The 17,112-nt window shown below is 47.5% G+C and overlaps 1 protein-coding gene across 1 annotated transcript in view; it reads left to right on the plus strand.

Annotated features, from left to right (window-relative positions):
• Positions 1–346: 346 nt before the first annotated feature.
• The window catches only part of C7H12orf75 (chromosome 7 C12orf75 homolog), a 49,787-nt gene continuing 33,021 nt past the window's right edge, over positions 347–17,112 (plus strand). Inside the window, exons 1-2 of the mRNA XM_084811883.1 lie at positions 347–374; positions 740–1,015. Of these exons, the coding sequence (XP_084668009.1) occupies positions 347–374; positions 740–1,015 (304 nt within the window). The remainder of the gene's footprint in view (positions 375–739; positions 1,016–17,112) is intronic.

A 17,112-nucleotide genomic window follows, 5' to 3' on the forward strand; every position in this document is an offset into this window, starting at 1 on the left:
ACCTATTTTGTTTAAAAGCTGTACAGTAATGCAAAATATGCACATAATAAAAAATGTTTGCCTGAGGAAGTAAAAAGGGAAGCATATTGCAATCTTTGCAAACCTATCCTGCATGTTTCCACAGTGTGTTGATGAGCCTGAATAAGAATGTGAATTTGTGCTTTTTAAGTAACCCATGAGACTTTTAACCACTATGCTATGCAAGCAAGAAGTAAAAACTGAAGAAACGTTCTGCAGTGGTTTGGGGCTATTTTACATGTGCAATTTTGCTATTCTAAAGACTGCTTCAACGTATGACATGCTTGCCATATGGCGTTAGGAAGACCATGTAAAAAATACAAACACCATGCGTGAAAATCATATCCCAGTTTGCAGTAAGAGCATGTGTTTAGGAGCTGCCGTTTACAGCAAAACATTTGACTAATTTCCTCACACTACAATGTGGACATTTTGTATTCTATTGTTAATTCGCGCAAAAAAAATGTGCATAAAGGCCACAACAAACAACTGAATGCTCTTGGATTAGACAAACTCATGGGGGAGGAGGAGGAGATGGCTATCTGGTTATCAGATAAATTAAAGGAACCTCCATCTTCATAAACCGTCACTGCATAACTCCCATCAAAGTAGATCCCGCAAGCCTGAAGTCTGCCCGGCCCTGTCTTTTAGGAGATGCTCTCAGCCGGGAGACTTTTCTGAGCATCCCTCTCCCTTCGAAATCCCGCTCACCTCCGCTCAGGCCAATGGGAAGGCGCTGTTCAAGATGAAGGCGGCGCTGATTGGCTCCTGCTGTTGCCAAGGCGACGGGGGGGCGGGGGGGAGGAGGGTCCCGTCGGTGCCGTCTCTCCCTCCCTCGCTCCCTCCGGCCGGTCCGGAGTCCTTTGGCTGCTCCTTCGCCTGCGCCGGCTGCAGCAGCAGCAGCACCTCGGGACGCGCGTCCCACTTGGAGAGCGAGAGCCGGGCAGCCAGGAGATGGGCTGCGGGAACTCCACAGCCACCAACGCCGGCGGCAGAGGTGAGGGAGCGGGCAAAGCGCGGGGGGAGGACCGGCGAAGGAAGGAAGGAAGGAAGGAAGGGGCGAGGAGGAGAAGTGGGCGCCCCGGAGGGACGCGCGGGCGGGCTGGTTGGCAAAGGGGCCTGGGAGGTGTGGTCGGAGGAACGGCAGCGCAAGCGGGGGGGAAGCGGGCACTTAGAAAGGCGCTTAGAGGGCAGTTATAGGGCCAGTCAGGCAAGAGAAGCAGTGGTTGGGGCGGTGGAGGCCGGTGGCCCCGATTTCGGTGGGGCTGTGAATCCATTCTGGGTTTGTTTATTATATTTATATCCCGCCTTTTTTCCTCTCACAAGGAATCCAAGGCGGCTTACATTACCCTCCTCCTCTCCCTTTTATCCTCACAACAACAACCCTGTGAGGTGGGCTGGGCTGAGCGTCTGTGACTGGCCCAAAGTCACCCAGTGAGCTTCCATGGCCGAGTGGGGACTGGAGCCCGGATCTCCCGGCTCCCAGTCCAACACTCTCGCCACTACACCACGCTGGCTCTCCGTCAGTTTCAGTCAGGACCAGCCAGAACTCTAAAGGAGCTCTCCCGAGTGCTGAGCCCTGTCCCCCAATAGGTTCAGCGCCTACGATACCTCCCTTAGAGTTCTGGCTGGTCCTGACTGAAACCCAGAGTGGGTTCACAGCCCCACCGAAATCGGGACCACCAGCCTCCACTGGGCTGGGGAGGGCAAGGCAGCGGGTAGGAAAACCTGGAGGGGAAGAGGCACTCTGTCTTCTACAGGCTGCTTTGAGGCTCAAGGAGAAAAGAGAAGGACCCTTCTTTTCTTTTGTGGCAGGCGAAAAGGAGCCAGAGAGAGAGAGTGCCCGCGCTCCTAGAACTGCCTGGAAACTTCAGGCCGCTCAGTCAGGGCGCCTCTGCTGCACAGGCTGGCAGGCACTGAACAACTTGGGGGCAAAACAAGGGGTGTGTGCAGCCACAATGCAATTTCCTTTTTCTTCCCCACCATTTTTTTTTTTTTTTTTTGCTGGGAGGAATGGGGGGATGAACAAAATATGTGTGAGGTTCCCCCTTTTGTCTCTCCCAGAGTCCACCGGCAATAGGTGAACCTGGGCAGAACGAGCATGCTGCCGCTGCTGAAATGCCATTCCTGAAACCTGCTTTGCAAAATAGGCAGTGTGAACAAAACACTTCCTTGCAAAGTGATGCAGCCTGCCTGCTCTTGGAGGAGAAGGATTATCTCTCTTGGCTGACGAGTGCTGTGCTGGACTGTTCCATCTCGTTTTGCTAGACATGTGAACAAAACTAGCAGCATGAAGGGGCTGACTGAAAATAGTTATGGTCACTCTCTGCAGCTGATCTTCCAACATGAGTTCACTTTTATTTAAATTCTTTTTGTACTTGGTGGCTGACATTCTCTTCTCTCAAGAATTCTGTAGTCGTCCCCCCCCCCACCCGCCCCCTGCCTTCTCCTTAGCACAAAAGGCTCTTTCTTTTCATCCACTTAAAATGCAGATCGCTCAGGGCGGGAATAATTGACTTTGTGCTCATGTGCTTGTTTGGCATTATGTCTTTGTCCCTGATGATGTTTCAGTTTATGCCTGTAATGATCCTGGTTCAAATCTGTGAAAATTAAATTAAGAGGAGTTTTGCTCTAACAAAAATGTGACCACTTTTCCAGTGGAGGCTGGTGGCTCCAATGTCAGTGGGATGGTAAATCCACTGTGAGTTTAGTCAGAATCGGTCAGAACTCTGCAAAGGAAAGCACCATGGATAGCTCCTTTAGAGTTCTGACTAGTTCTGACTGAAACCCAGAGCAGATGCATTGCCCCACTGACATTAGAGCCACCAGCCTACACTGCACCTTTCACCCCTTAAGCAACATTTCGCAACCACTGAGTGCATTGTGGAATAATTTCCACGATGTTGCCCTCCAAGAGTTACTATCCAAGAATCCAGCTTCAGCTCACTGGATTACCAATGAGAAGTGGCATTTATGATCCATGCACGTAAAACATTTCATATTTTTGAAGCTCTATAATTCATCCAGACATCATCTTGTGACTGTAGAATGTTATTTATTTATTTATTTATTTATTTATTACATTTATATCCCACCTTTTTTCCTCCAAGGAACTCAAGGTGGCGTACATAATCCTCCTCTCCATTTTATCCTCACAACAACAACCCTGTGAGGTAGGTTGCTACTGTGAGAACTTGCCCTAAGACTAGGGCAAGTCAACCATCTGCATCAGATGCTTATATTGCTTCTTAATGGTCACCAAGACAAAGTATTCCATTCATTACACTACTGCATTTTTTTTATCCTTTTGTCAGTAAATGCTTACAATTTGTAGCTCCTGAAATAAAAAGAGGAAAGATTCCCAGAGTTCTCTTGCTCAGAATGCATAGCTTGTTAATGTCACGACTAATCTTTTTCCATACCCTCAGTGGAAAAAGTAATAAATTCGTAGGGATTTTAAAGAAAGGTATTTGTGCCAGAGGCCTAAGATCCATTCGCTCATCACAGAATTAGCTAAAGTTAGCTACTTTCACCTAAACACTGAACTATTCTGGGCTCTTTGTAGCACTAGTTCCATGGTAAACAAAAGATAAAATTAACTGGTACTGGGAGGGGGGGAGTCTCACATTTGTATATTTATCAGTGTCCACCCCATTCAATTAAGATTGCTTGTTCTGAGCAAATCCGTCACATTTTGTGACAGCCCTTTTGATCTCAAATCTTTTTGAGAAAAGGCATGGTGGCATGCCTCTTGGACAGGGGTGGGAAAACTCTTGATTGGGGGGAGCAGTATCTCAGCCGTACAGCCCCTGCTTTGCATGCAGTAGGTCCCAGGTTCAATCCCCGGCATCTCCAGGAAGTGCTGGAAAACCATCTGCCTGAAACCCTGGAGAGCTGCTGCCAGTCCGTGTTGACAATACTGGGCTAGACGGGACAATGGTCTGACTCAGTATAAGGCAGCTTTCTAGGTCCCTCTTTCACCACAAGAGCCAAATTCAATTTTGGAGATGCTCTTGGAAGCCACATTCCAGAGGTGGGTGAGCCGAAAGGCAAAGCCAGTAGGGCCAAAGGCAGAAGCTGGAGCGAAAATACCAAAAATTCCAACCTATTTTAGCTTAAAGCACTTACTGCCAGTAACTAAGCTTTAGGAGAGGCATTTCAACCTTTTAGAATGGGGGAAAACTCCATAAAAGGTGGGACATTGCCAAACGGTGCCAGTGTAGTGTAGTGTACTGGAGAGCCAGTGTAGTGTGGTGGCGAGAGTGATGGACTGGGAGCTGGGAGATCCGGGTTCTAGTCCCCACTTGGCCATGGAAGCTCACTGGGTGACTTTGGGCCAGTCACAGACTCTCAGCCCAACCCACCTCACAGGGTTGTTGTGAGGATACAATGGAGAGGGGGAGGATAATGTAAGCTGCCTTGGGTTCCTTGCAAGAGGAAAAAAGGTGGGATATAAATGCAATAATAAACAAACAAACAAACAAACAAACACACAACTGGTGGTTGGGGAAAGGGGGTGGAGCCAAGGGAAGGGGGCGTGACCATTTGGGGAACCTCTAGAGTGCCAGCTTGGAACCCCAGACAGGCCAGATTGTACCTCTAGGCCTGAAGTTCCCCACCCCTGCTCTTGAAGGATCAAAATGGTGCACTTCTTATCTCCAGTGAATTTATCCAGATCAGGAGGAGTCAAGGAAGTGTTCCGCTTTAGAGGAATTATTGATAGTGGCACAAGATCCTCCCCTTCCAACAAGGCAGCCCTGAGAATGAGTAAATATTATTTATTTATTATGTCTTTATTAAATGTATAACCCATATTTCTGACAAAAATGGTGCTCAAGGTGGTTATCTATAATAAAATACAGATTAAAAACAAGATCTTAATTAAAAATATAAAAACAAATCAATTAAATGCACAGTAAAAGAAAGGCATGGCAATAACAGGAATAGGGAGGGTTGGATCCAGACTTAGTTATACTTAGACTGTTGCTGTTGTTGTTTATTCGGTCAGTCGCTTCCAGCTCTTTGTGACTTCATGGACCAGCCCACGCCAGAGCTTCCTGTCAGCCGTCGCCACCCCCAGCTCCCCAAGGTCGAGTCCGTCACCTCCAGATACTTAGACTATACCAACTGAAATCAGTGGGACTTATGCTTGACTTGAATAACTTAAATTGCCTTGATTTTGATAAGTCTACTGTGACGTCCACCCTTCCTTTACCCAGGCATTCCCTTATTATCTCTTCACGCTAGAATGATAAACCTAAGGAGTGGGACGTCACTGCCAAGGCAATTCGCGCCATGTGTTTCGGATTTATCAGTGTTATTGTTATTTCTAATTTGGGAAGTGGGTGCTGGCTACTCTGTATTCTTGGTTGAAGAAGCATAAAATAAGACCAAGCTGGCACACAGATTTAACTCAAAGCAATAGAACAAAAGTTTATTATTTACAAGATGTCATTAACGAGCTTAATCCTGCTTCACTACCCCTCTAAATCCTCCCTCCCCATCCAAGATGTTGCTCCGTCCAACTCCCCACCCTGTCTCTCCTCAAAACCGAATTAACTAAACAGAAAACAAACTTAACTAAACTGTCTCTCGCTCCCCCTCCCCCCAGGTAGAACGAAAACAGCCAATCACACACAAGCCTCATCCTGCTCACAGTTAACTTTTTTCTACTTGCACATTCATTTCTTGCAAAACTAATTACAGTAATATTAATACAGTAAAACAGATTAACATAACAAGCAGGTGATTTTGTCACATCTACCCCAAGTATGACTAAATCTGGATCTAACTCACAGCACCCAGCCAGTTAAAACCTGCTTCTGCAGCAGACCAGCTTATGTGGCAAAGGCCTGTTTAAATAAAAATGTATTTGCCTGCTGGCAGAATGACTACACAGAGAGAACCAACTTGCCTCCCTTGGCAGGAAGTTCCAGAGCATGGGAGCAGCCACCGAGAAGGCCCTGTCCCACATCCCTACCAAACATACCTCCAATGGCGCTGGGACCTTAGTTGTATGTAGGGCCCCAGATATGCCTGTATACAATTCGCACTAAATACATTTAAGTGGGGACGGAAGCCCTACTGTCATGATCTTGCACATATTTCAGCCTAGAAGTGATGTGCTTCAGTTTTGTTTAACACTGCACAGCATTTGTGTCCATAATGCTGGAGGACAGAAAAGTGAGAAGGAAATAAGGGACCCCAAATTGGACCAAACGCTTTTCTAAGGCAAGCACAGATAGCCGTGAGGCTGCAGCTAGATCAGCCAAGGAACACCAGAGATATATCCAGAGATTAGAGAACTCAAACCTGAGCTCCACCAGACATAGCATGTTCCCCTGATCCTGGGTCATTTAATCCTGTGCAGAACTGGAAGGGGGTCCAGTACCTTAGGTCACTCCCCTGCAGTGACCCAGCTACCACACTGTTGATGGAAGAAAGAGGCTTAGAGCATCACCCACCTGGCTGTGTTGCCTCTCTCACCCTCATTTGGAGGGAGGACAAGGACCATTACAACATGGACTCTGACCCTGTTAGAACAGGGACTAAATTAGACAGAAGCACTTTTTGCAAACATAAATGTGCATTCTGCTGATGCTGGAGAGATTTTTTAAAAAAATATTTACTTGGGTAAATTAAACACTTGATAAAGCCCTGTCTGGCTGTTAAATGAGCCTCAGTTCCAGGAACCCTAAAGCTTTATCTCCAGGAAAATGTTCATGAAGCTTGCAGACTTCCATTTGCATGTTATACAATGTATGCTAATTATCTAACAGTTAACAGCAAGATTGAAAATTCTGATATGGGTTGTACCCAAGAAGATAGTTTTGTTACACTGATTTGTTTATTGTTGAGTATCTTAAATCACTGTTAGCTTGCCTGTGTGTGTGTATCTATCTATCTATCTATCTATCTATCTATCTATCTATCTATCTATCATCTATCATCTATCTATCTATCTATGAAATTTGTATTGGTACCAATGAGAACAGATGAAGTTTTATTTTGTCTGTTGCTCCTTGTCACCTAGCGCCAAGGAAACAGTCATAACTCTTGAATGTTGCCTGGCTTTGATAATGGTTTGGATGAAGGTGAACAAGTTGAGGTTAAACCAATGATGTCGGGTGGCAATTTTTTTCCAAAATGGAAAATTTACAGTGCTTTGTTTTTCCACTGAAAATCTTCCATTTCATAAGTTCATAAGTAAAAATGAGTAAGAAAAAAAAGTATGCCAATTGCAAATACAATATTAGGCAAGCTTTGTGATTATCCCTAGCAAGTATGTGAGAGAATATATATGTAATTGAAATACATATATTTCTCACAGTGAAATGGAGTTAATAAATAGTGACAATGAAACTGAAGGTGCCCCGAGTTGAACTCTCTTGAAGTAGATGAGTGTTTGTCAGCATTCCATGCACATTTCTTTGGGTTGCTAAAATTAAGTAGTGTGTCAATAGTTTTCAGTGCCTTTGTTTTTTTCTTAAATTTATACAATGCAAGGAAAGTACATGCTACAAGTATTCCAATAAACATGTCTACATAATATAACATTTAAATCACAATAAGAGAGCATTCCTATGGTCCCTGGGCAAGCATCTGTTTGGATAGTTTGGATTCCCCCCTCAGAGGCCAGAGACAATGCTCTAACCTTGGAAGAGGGAATTGGAGATCCATCCTTCCTCCCTGACCCCTGCAGCTGTCATGGAGAAAACCATGCTGGCTGCCTCTCTGATGTCAGAAACAACCTTGGAGAGGGGGGAAGGGGGTAATCCAAAAGGCGGGGAGGGATACGATTTATCCTGAGCTTCCTCCAGCCTCCTTCCCTCCCCCTCCAAAGTGCCCCCCTCCAAAAATAAAAACACAGAGGCTGGGGGGGGCAAAGATCACCCCTGCCGCTCCTCCTGTTCTGCCAGTTTCATCCCGGCAGGGCTTAGGAATCTCAGAAGCCTCCAAGTTCGGGGACTTCCAAGCAGTGAGGGTGATTGTGCCCTAAATGTACTTTAATTGACAAGACAGAGGTGTTGTTGGTCAGTAGATAGCCTGACTTGGAGATTGGTATTCAAGCTTTCTGGAAGGGGTTGTGTTCCCTGTGAAAGATCAGTTCATAGCTTGGTAGTGCTCCTTGATCCTACGCTTTCCCTGGATCTTCAGGCAGAGCTGTGGCAAGGAGTGTGTTTGCACAGTTACACGTGGTGCGCCAGCTATGCCCCTTCCTGAATCAGTCTGACTTAGCAACAGTTATCCATGCCTTGGTTACATCACATTTAGACTATTGCAGTTTGCTCTGCATGGGGCTACCCTGGAAGACCATACAGAAGCTTCAGTTGGTGCGAAATGCAGCAACTAGGCTGCTAACCAGTGCACAGTAATGGGACCATATTACACCCATCTTGAAAGACCTGCACTGGTTGCTAGTTGCTGTCTAGGCTCAGTTCAACCTGTTGGTTTGAACCTTTAGAGCCTTAAATGGCTTAGGATCCGGCTGTCTAAGGGGCTGCCCATCTCATCATGAACCTGCAGGAGAGACCACGACCCACAGAGGCCTGTTCATCAGGCATGCACGAAAGGGCTTTCTCCTGTGTCATTCCCAAACTGGAATGCACTCTCACAAGAACTGCAGTTGTCTTCCACACTCTTGGCTTTTAGAAAGGGGGTGAATTAAAGAGCCACATAGTTTTTTTTAAAAATCTAGACTTTTAAATTATGTAAACATTATGTTTTAGTGTTCTAATGTTTTACAGGATTTTAACGTACTTTAGTGCTTTTAGTTGTTAGTATTTCAAATTGTTGTGCAGCGTCTTGATGGTTCTTTAGCAAATAAAGCAGCACATAAACTTTCATAAATAAATAAATAAACTATAATTTTCTCAGTATTTCTTTAAAAATCCAGAATCTTTAATTAGGGTTAACCAAGTGGCCTAAGGACTGGATGGGACTTCTGAAGCAAATTTATACAGCCCCTGTCAGTCTTAATGCTTTTAACTGAGGTGTGGTTAAAAATGTGCCCACACCCACAGCACCATACAAGTTGAACAGAATAGAGCTTCCCTGCTCTTTATGATTACACCTTTTGTTTAGACTTTGTATGCAATGCCCTAGCTCTGCCCGTGTGTTTGTGTTTCATATCACTGAAGCCCTTGCTGGCTGGGTTCGCACAACATGACAACCCACCCTAGTGAATAAGCCAGGCAGTATGGGTCATCCACAGAACAACCCATAGTGAGCAAGACAGACGATCAGGCTTACTGTGGGTTGTTTTCCCCCTCCCTCTTCCTTGGTCCTCCAGCCAGCTCCATCATGTATACTAGCGGACTTGGTGGCAAGTCCCCTTGCCCGCTCCAGTCGCGACCCTGTTCATGTCCCCTGGCTTCATTTATTCATTTATTTATTTGTTCCCCAACATTTGCACAAATGGGGCTGATGGGGGGGGGGCAGGAATGTGCGCAAATGTCTTTGTAATGGAGGGGTTGTAATTGCAGCTGTCAAGTATATATAGCCCTGCCTTGTCTATTGCCTTGTCTATTTCATCTGTCAAAGGGAATAAAGTGTACTAGGAAATATTCAAGGTAATTGACAAGTTGGGACTGCATATATGCTAGTTTGACAGCCTTTGACAGCGGACAGGTCGGGGTTGCGGGGAGGTGACCGGTTTCGCCCCTTAGCAAAACTTTATCGTCAGGTTTTGAAGTGTGGGATTTACCCTTAGAGGTCCCCCCTTCCATTCCACCCCTCCCCAAGTATCCCCCAAGTGGTTTTAAAGGTGATCTAGGGTCCACCCCATTTTCAGAGCTCCCATTCACAGTAAAAGGAATAAAAGCTCCCATCTGCACACATTCCCGGGGCTGAAAAAATAGTAAAAAAACAAATCGGCCCCATTTCTGCAAATGCTGGGGAACAAACAAATAAGTAAAGCCAGGGAACCAGTGACAGCCCCTCCAAAGTGCTGTTTGGGCACCATTGGAGGGGCTGTCACTGATGAGGGAGGACTGAGGCTGCTCAGGTACGATTGTGAAGAGTGATCGTGGCAGCACTTGGGAAGAGCAGCAGGGGTTTCTGCCACTCTTGCTGAGTGGCTTGCTCACCAATGCCAGCAACCCACAGTGGGTTGGCAGTGCTGGGTTCGGATGTCACGCCAACCCATCATGGGTACAACAACCACTACAACAAGCCATGGGTTGTTAGGGTGGCTTGCTACTCTTGCTCAAGCCACCCTGTGGGAAGCGGTTCAGGTTCAGATGACATGACAACCCACTGTGGCTTGTTACCCACAGTGGGTTGTCATTTTGTGTGAACCCAGTCACTGTTAGATGGTGCAAAGTTTGTTTTGATCTATTTGCCTCCCAGTGCAAGTTGGGAGCATATTTGGGGTCTGAGAGGTCTGGAACTGTTCACCCCCCTTTTTATCTCTCCCAATATCAGAGCTCTGACACTGGGGTGGTAAGTGATGCAGAAATTTCCACAAGGGCTTGAAGAGGGGTTCCAAGGTCGTATTACCTCCTCTGAAGGCCGCCCTCTTTTTCCACTCTCAGAGGGGGAAATCCAAACAGTCCTATGGTCCCTGGGTTGCCTTTGCAGGGGCCACAGGTTTGTAGCTTAAGGAGATGCAATTACTGGAGTTTCCTTGGCAAAGGCAAAAGTTCTGTCTGTGGCAGAGAAAACCAGGATGATGCCAGTGAAAGTTGTTGTTGTTGTTCAGTCGTTAAGTCATGTCCGACTCTTCGTGACCCCATGGACCATAGCATGCCAGGCCTACCTGTCCTCCGCTCTCTCCCGGAGTGTGCTCAAGTTCATATTCATTGCATCGGTGATGCTATCTAGCCATCTCATCCTCTGCCATCCTCTTCTCCTTTTGCCTTTAATCTTTCCCAGCATCAGGGTCTTTTCCAGGGAGTTTTCTCTTCGCATTAGGTGGCCAAAATATTTGAGCTTCAGTTTCAGTATCTGTCCTTCCAATGAGCACTCAGGGTTGATTTCCTTTAGGATTGACTGATTTGACCTCCTTGCAGTCCAGGGGACTCGTAAGAGTCTTCTCCAGCACCACAGTTCGAAGGCATCAATTCTTCGGCGCTCAGCCTTCCTTATAGTCCAGCTCTCACAGACATACATTACTACTGGGAAAACCATAGCTTTGATTATACGGACCTTTGTCGGCAAGGTGATGTCTCTGCTTCTTACTATGCTGTCTAGGTTTGCCATAGCTTTCCTCCCAAGGAGCAAGCATCTTTTAATTTGATGGCTACAGTCACTGTCTGTGGTGATCTTGGAGCCCAAGAAAATAAAATCTGTCACAAGCAAAGTCCCTGCAGCCACTCCTCCTTTGGCCAATGGATGAGGCCAGGCTTGTCTCCTCCTTGGGATGATGTTCTTCCTGACAGGCAGGGGTACAGCCTCCTCCCCTGGCCGATGGCCAAGGCCTGCTTCACACATAACGGTAATCTATGGTGTGGTTTGTTGAAATCTGGGTTGTTGTGTCTGAACCCATCCTGCAAACCAACCATAGTTTGTTAACCAGCTATAAGCCAACAACTGAACCCACAATTTGTTCTTGGCTTACAAAGTGTAGCTTGTTTAAACTACGACTTGTCATGATGTCTGGACCCAGAACCATGTCATATCCCTGGCTTGTTTGCTCTGCTATCCCTGAAACAGGTGCCCAGCAAGAGCAGCCTGAAAACAAAACTGCTCTAAAGGTTGGCAAAATGGGCAGGAGAGAAACCAAATATAGAGAAAACAAGTTTGTTCATCTGCAAAGCAACTCATGGCTAAAGCAACAAACCATGGTTAACATAAACCAGTGCTTAGTGTTATATGTGAACAGAGACAGTGCTTGAGTTCACACAACTCAATAACCCACACTCTGTTTTTTTGCCAGTCCATGTCTGCTCCCAGAATGCAGTTTGCTCCCTGAACATTACCAGGTGATAATACTTATCTCCATCCTGGTGAAAAGTTTCACTTACTGATTCCTGCAGATCGAGTGCTGTTAAAGGCAGAAGATCCATTTCAGTCGGGCTTCAGGCCTGGGCATAGGACAGAAATGGCCTTGGTGGCTTTGGTGGATGATATGAAGAGGGCCTTGGATACGGGTCCTGTCCCAGTGCTCCTTCCTTGTTCTCCTCAACCTCTCAGCAGCTTTTGATACCATTGACCACGGTATCCTCCTGGACCGCCTGGAGAGGATGGGCATCGGAGACATCATATTACGGTGGTTCTGGTCCTTCCTTTCCAGCAGGTACCAGAGGGAAGCACTGGGAGAGGAGATGTCGGGTCCGTGGCTGCTCACATGTGGGGTGCCACAGGGTTCCATCCTCTCCCCGATGCTATTTAACATCTATGTGAAGCCGCTGGGGGCTATCATCAGGAGGTTTGGGGTGCGGTGTCATTAATATGCGGATGACATGCAGCTCTACCTCTCGTTCAAATCTTCACCAGGGTTGGCCCTGGAATCCCTGTCCAAATGTCTGGAGATGGTGAGTGGCTGGATGGGGAGGAATAAGCTGAAGCTGAACCCTGACAAGACCAAAATACTTTTGGTGGGAGACAAGAGGAAGTTGGGGGATGTTGACCTGGTGTTGAATGGGGTACGGCTACCCTTGAAAGACCAGGTCCGCAGCCTGGGGGTCATTTTGGACTCCCAGCTGTCCATGGAGGCTCAGGTGTCAGCTGTGGGCTGGACAGCATTGTACCAACTCCATCTGATATGGCGGCTGTGCCCCTACCTTCCCGGCCATCTGCTCCCATCAGTAGTACATGCCCTGGTCTCCTCTCGTCTAGACTACTGTAATGCGCTGTACGTGGTGTTACCCTTGAAGATGGTTTGGAAGCTGCAGCTGGTGCAGAACACGGCAGCTCACCTGATTAAAGGCAGCCGCCGGCGTGATCACATCAATCCGGTGCTGAAGGAGTTGCACTGGTTACCAGTTGTTTTCTGGGCCAAATTCAAGGTGTTGGTTTTGACCTTTAAAACCCTATATGGTTCCGGCCCAGCCTGTCTCAAGGAGTGTCTCCAGCAACACCAGACAGGCCACTTAACAAGATCAGCCTCGGATGGCCTTCTCTCTGTCCCATCAGCCAGGTCAGCTAGGCTGGTGAGGATGAGGGTCAGGGCCTTCTCTGTGGTGGCCCCCCCTCTGTGGAACTCCCTCCCTAGGGAACTCCGCCATGCCCCCTCTTTAAAGAGCTTCTGCCATGCCCTGAAAACTTGGTTACTCAGGCAGGCATTTGGGGTTGGTTAAGGTATTTTTAAATAATGTTTTAATGTCTAATTTTACTGTTTTAAATTGTACTGTTGTACATCACCCAGAGTGGCTGGGTGACTGGCCGGATGGGTGATTAAGAAAGTTAATAGATAGATAGATAGATAGATAGATAGATAGATAGATAGATAGATAGATAGATCAGGCAAGGCTTCCCCCACCTTTTTTTTAAATTTGGCGGGATGTGTGGAAGTTGGCAACCTTTTCCTGAAGTCATCATGAATTTTGCTTAGGAAGGAGTATCTGTAATTTCAAGCGTCTGCTTAGTAAGTGTAATAACAACTCCATTAGGTATTCTAGGTACAATTACATTGCAGACAGTTATCGACCTTCATGGGTCAAGGGATAAGCGATTATGCTGTCTCTTCCATCCCCACTAATGAGTTGAGAAATATCCTGAGGTTGAGCCTTGGTCTTTTGTTGGAAAAACAACAACAGCACCAAACTGAACTTTGAAGAACAGAAGACGTGGCTGGAGGAGGGGTCATGTGATTATGTCCATATACCTCCTGCACTGGAGGTTACATGTAGGGATAATAACATCAGCAGGGCCAGCCCGCCGTGACATTTTGCTGCCGGAGGCAGAGCAGCAAGTGGTGTGACCCTGTAGCCAGGTGTCCTCTTTTACAGAGGACAGCCCTTTTCTCTCTCTGTCCATCTAGGCCAGCATGGACTACTCTGACTGGCAATGCCAGCTCCAGGATTTTGTGGGCCCTTGGGCAAGACCCCCTCAATGTGTCCCCTCCCTCGGTGAGGCTACCTTTTCACCACCGTTGTCACCAGCTGCTCCTGCTCCTCTCCCTCTTTCTCATCACTGCTACCGTTTGCTTGCTTGGCAGGCAGAGAGCCGGTGAGCATGCAGGCAGGGGCATCTACTGCTCCTCCATCTCACCACCCACGTTGCCTGGGCCAGAGTGAGTGAACAAGTAGGTTGCAATGGCAAGGAGGATGAACAACTCCTGGGGGCTCTTGTCAGTGGGTCCCTGCTGGGGTGTGGCCCTCGGCAGATGCCCAACTATGCCTAATCTTGGGGCTGGCCCTTCTGATCGGCAGTGATTCTCCAGGTCCTAGGAAGACATCTGGAGATGCCAGGGACTGAACCTGGGGCCTTCTTCATGCAAATCACATGCTCAAGCACTAGCTGCAGCCCCTGCTGCCGTCTTCCTCCTCCTCAAAGTCTGATCATCTTTTGAGGTCAACTAGGGCCCTGTGTATTTGCCATCCCTCTCTTCTCCACTAGACAGATGCAGCAGTTTTAGGCAGAGGGGTGGGAGTGGAAAATGGAGAGGCATTGTGACCATTAGAAAGGGGCAAGGCAAACAAGAGAAGGGCCTTGTGGACTCTGGAACTAGTTTTATATAATTTTGCCATATTTTCATAATAAAGGCCTGCGATCTCATGACTTGGTTGGCTTGAGGCTAATCTAAGAGCCAGCACAAACCTTGGGGTGGGGATGGGGAAAGCTCACAGAATGCAGAAAGCTGAATCTGATGTCAGTACACAAGACCCCATCTCTGTTTAATAAAAATTTGGTTTAAAGTAGAGATACAGGGTGCTTCCAGACAGAGGGCTCCTAGTGCTGTTCTGTTCTCTCCTCACAGGGGAAAGACTGACTGGTTCCAGTTAGCTGTGGTAGTGCCAAGGCCAACCCTGCCATGTAGCAGGACAAAGCGACTGGCTTCAGGTGGCACCATGGCCATAGATCGTGGGAGGGGAACCTCCAGCTGATGCAGCCCACAGACGTTCCCCATCTGGCCCAAGGAGCCTTCATGGATTTCTCCAGGGGGAATTCCCTCTGTGATCGGAGATAACAGTAGGAGATGTAGGTGGGCGGGAGACTCAGCCAGCACTGGGTGGAGTCCACAGTGAGTTGGGTGGGGGACCATCACCCCCCCTATTTATTTGCCCACCCCAGCATAGCTGAAGGCAGGAATCAGTTTCTGAACAGTGCAGCAAGACTTTAAAAAATGTTGGCCCTAGCAGGCACCGTTTTGGCTCAACTTCCGAAAGCAAAATGCCTTGTGCTGACTCTGAATAGCACATAAGCAGGAGCACCTGAAGTATGCTGGGGGAAATCCAGTACCTTTCCCTGCTGGACATTGCCCATGTGCAGAATGGGAAGCCATCTGTGCAGACTGCATTGCCAGCACCAACTTGGCCATCATCCCCCAGGAGCTGTGTGAGCTGTCAAGGGTCAAACATGGCCTGAAGCATCTCACACACGTGTTAAAACTTCAGCCCTATCCGCTAGCTCCATTCATGTATATAAGCAGGGCTGGCCTTACCATTAGGCAGAGTGAGGCAGTTGCCTCAGGAGGCAGATGCTGGGAGGGGGCGGAAGGTCTTGGAGAGACCAGTGTGACATCCACCCTGTAAGTTAGCCTGCTTCCTTCAGGTGCAGTGGAGGATGCTGTCCCATCATCAGTGTTGGCCAGTCTAGTTGGCTTTTGTACATGGAATGGGAGGGGGCGCCATCTTGTTCTTCGCCTCAGGCAGCAGAATGTCTTGGGCCGGCCCTGATATACGGAAGCTGCAGAGGGGGCAGTGTGTTAGCACCCGCTGGCCTCACCCCCTGCACGTTTCGTGGAAATGTAGAAAGGGCTGTACACGCAAAGTCTTCTCTATGTGACAGAGAACTTGGCACAAGGATTCCTGATCATGAGGAGGAGACTGCGTGTGTAGAAGCTCCTTTGAACACATGGAAGTTGGGGGCAGAGCTGCTGTGTACAAACACACTCCCCTCCACTACATCAGTATAGGCTGATGATCTTTCTCCTCTGTCAGTGTTGTATAGGTAGAAGGAATGACTGCAGAACCAGCAGGCTTCAAACACAACTGTTCTTTAATTCAGCACATACAGAAGTGACAACTTAGCAGAAGCTCCACCCACTGTTGCTACTCCCAGCTCTACAGGAATGCCAAGGTTCAAAACAATAACTACACCACAGTGCACACACACACACACCCGGGATACATAACAGTCAGTATATGCATAGAGGGGGAAAGTGGTTCCAGCATGCCCTTGGCCATAGAAGGCTCTTCATTTCCCCTGCAGGTCAACTCAGGCCGTGTTCTTTCTGTGCATCCCTGATTGCACTGCACACATGTAGGATTTGGTACAAGGTGCAGAATCTAGCATTCTGAACGTCTCAGCTCACTTTTTAAATCAATGCAGATTTCACAAGGGATCAAAAACACAGATTGATCGAGCACAGTGATTAACTAACTCAGCAACTGGAGAATAGGCCTCCACCAAAACTAAGTTCTGGTGAATGAGTACTGGTCATCCTAGTTTCCTACTGCCACATACTGGATTTGACCTGCTCTGCCATCTTCTCCTTATTCTCTCTGCAAGTTTTCTATTCCTCCCTGACATGTTTTAAATGTGATGCCAGGTTCATTTCAACTCAAAGTAGGAACACTTCAGTCAGCAGTGTTCCCTCCATTCCTAGATTTGTGGGAGGAGGACAGAGGCAAAAACGCCCCCACTCACTCCTTTTTATCTACAGTTTCAACTGAATGCGACTTCTGGCTTGTCTACCTGACTCACTGTGTTTGTAGGTAGGATGGGAGGAGGTAAAGCCAGGATCTGGAGGACCCACTTTTCTTTCTTCCTGAGCTCTTCCAACATTGCTGTTGCATCCTCAGAAAAGCAGCTTCCATGCTGCTTACTGTGGCAGCTGCAAGAGTTGAGGATGGGGTGTGCTGAACAGGAGGGTGGGGTGGGGGAATCTGCCCTATTCTATGATCCATGGGATGCTGTCCAGGGACAATAGGATTGCTCTGCCAGAGGGTGTTCCCCCCCCCCCATCAGAAGAAGTTTCTAATACCT

Source organism: Heloderma suspectum, chromosome 7, assembly GCF_057233095.1.
Source record: "Heloderma suspectum isolate Gila_16-S chromosome 7, 16-S_ref, whole genome shotgun sequence".
Lineage (NCBI taxonomy): Eukaryota > Metazoa > Chordata > Lepidosauria > Squamata > Helodermatidae > Heloderma > Heloderma suspectum.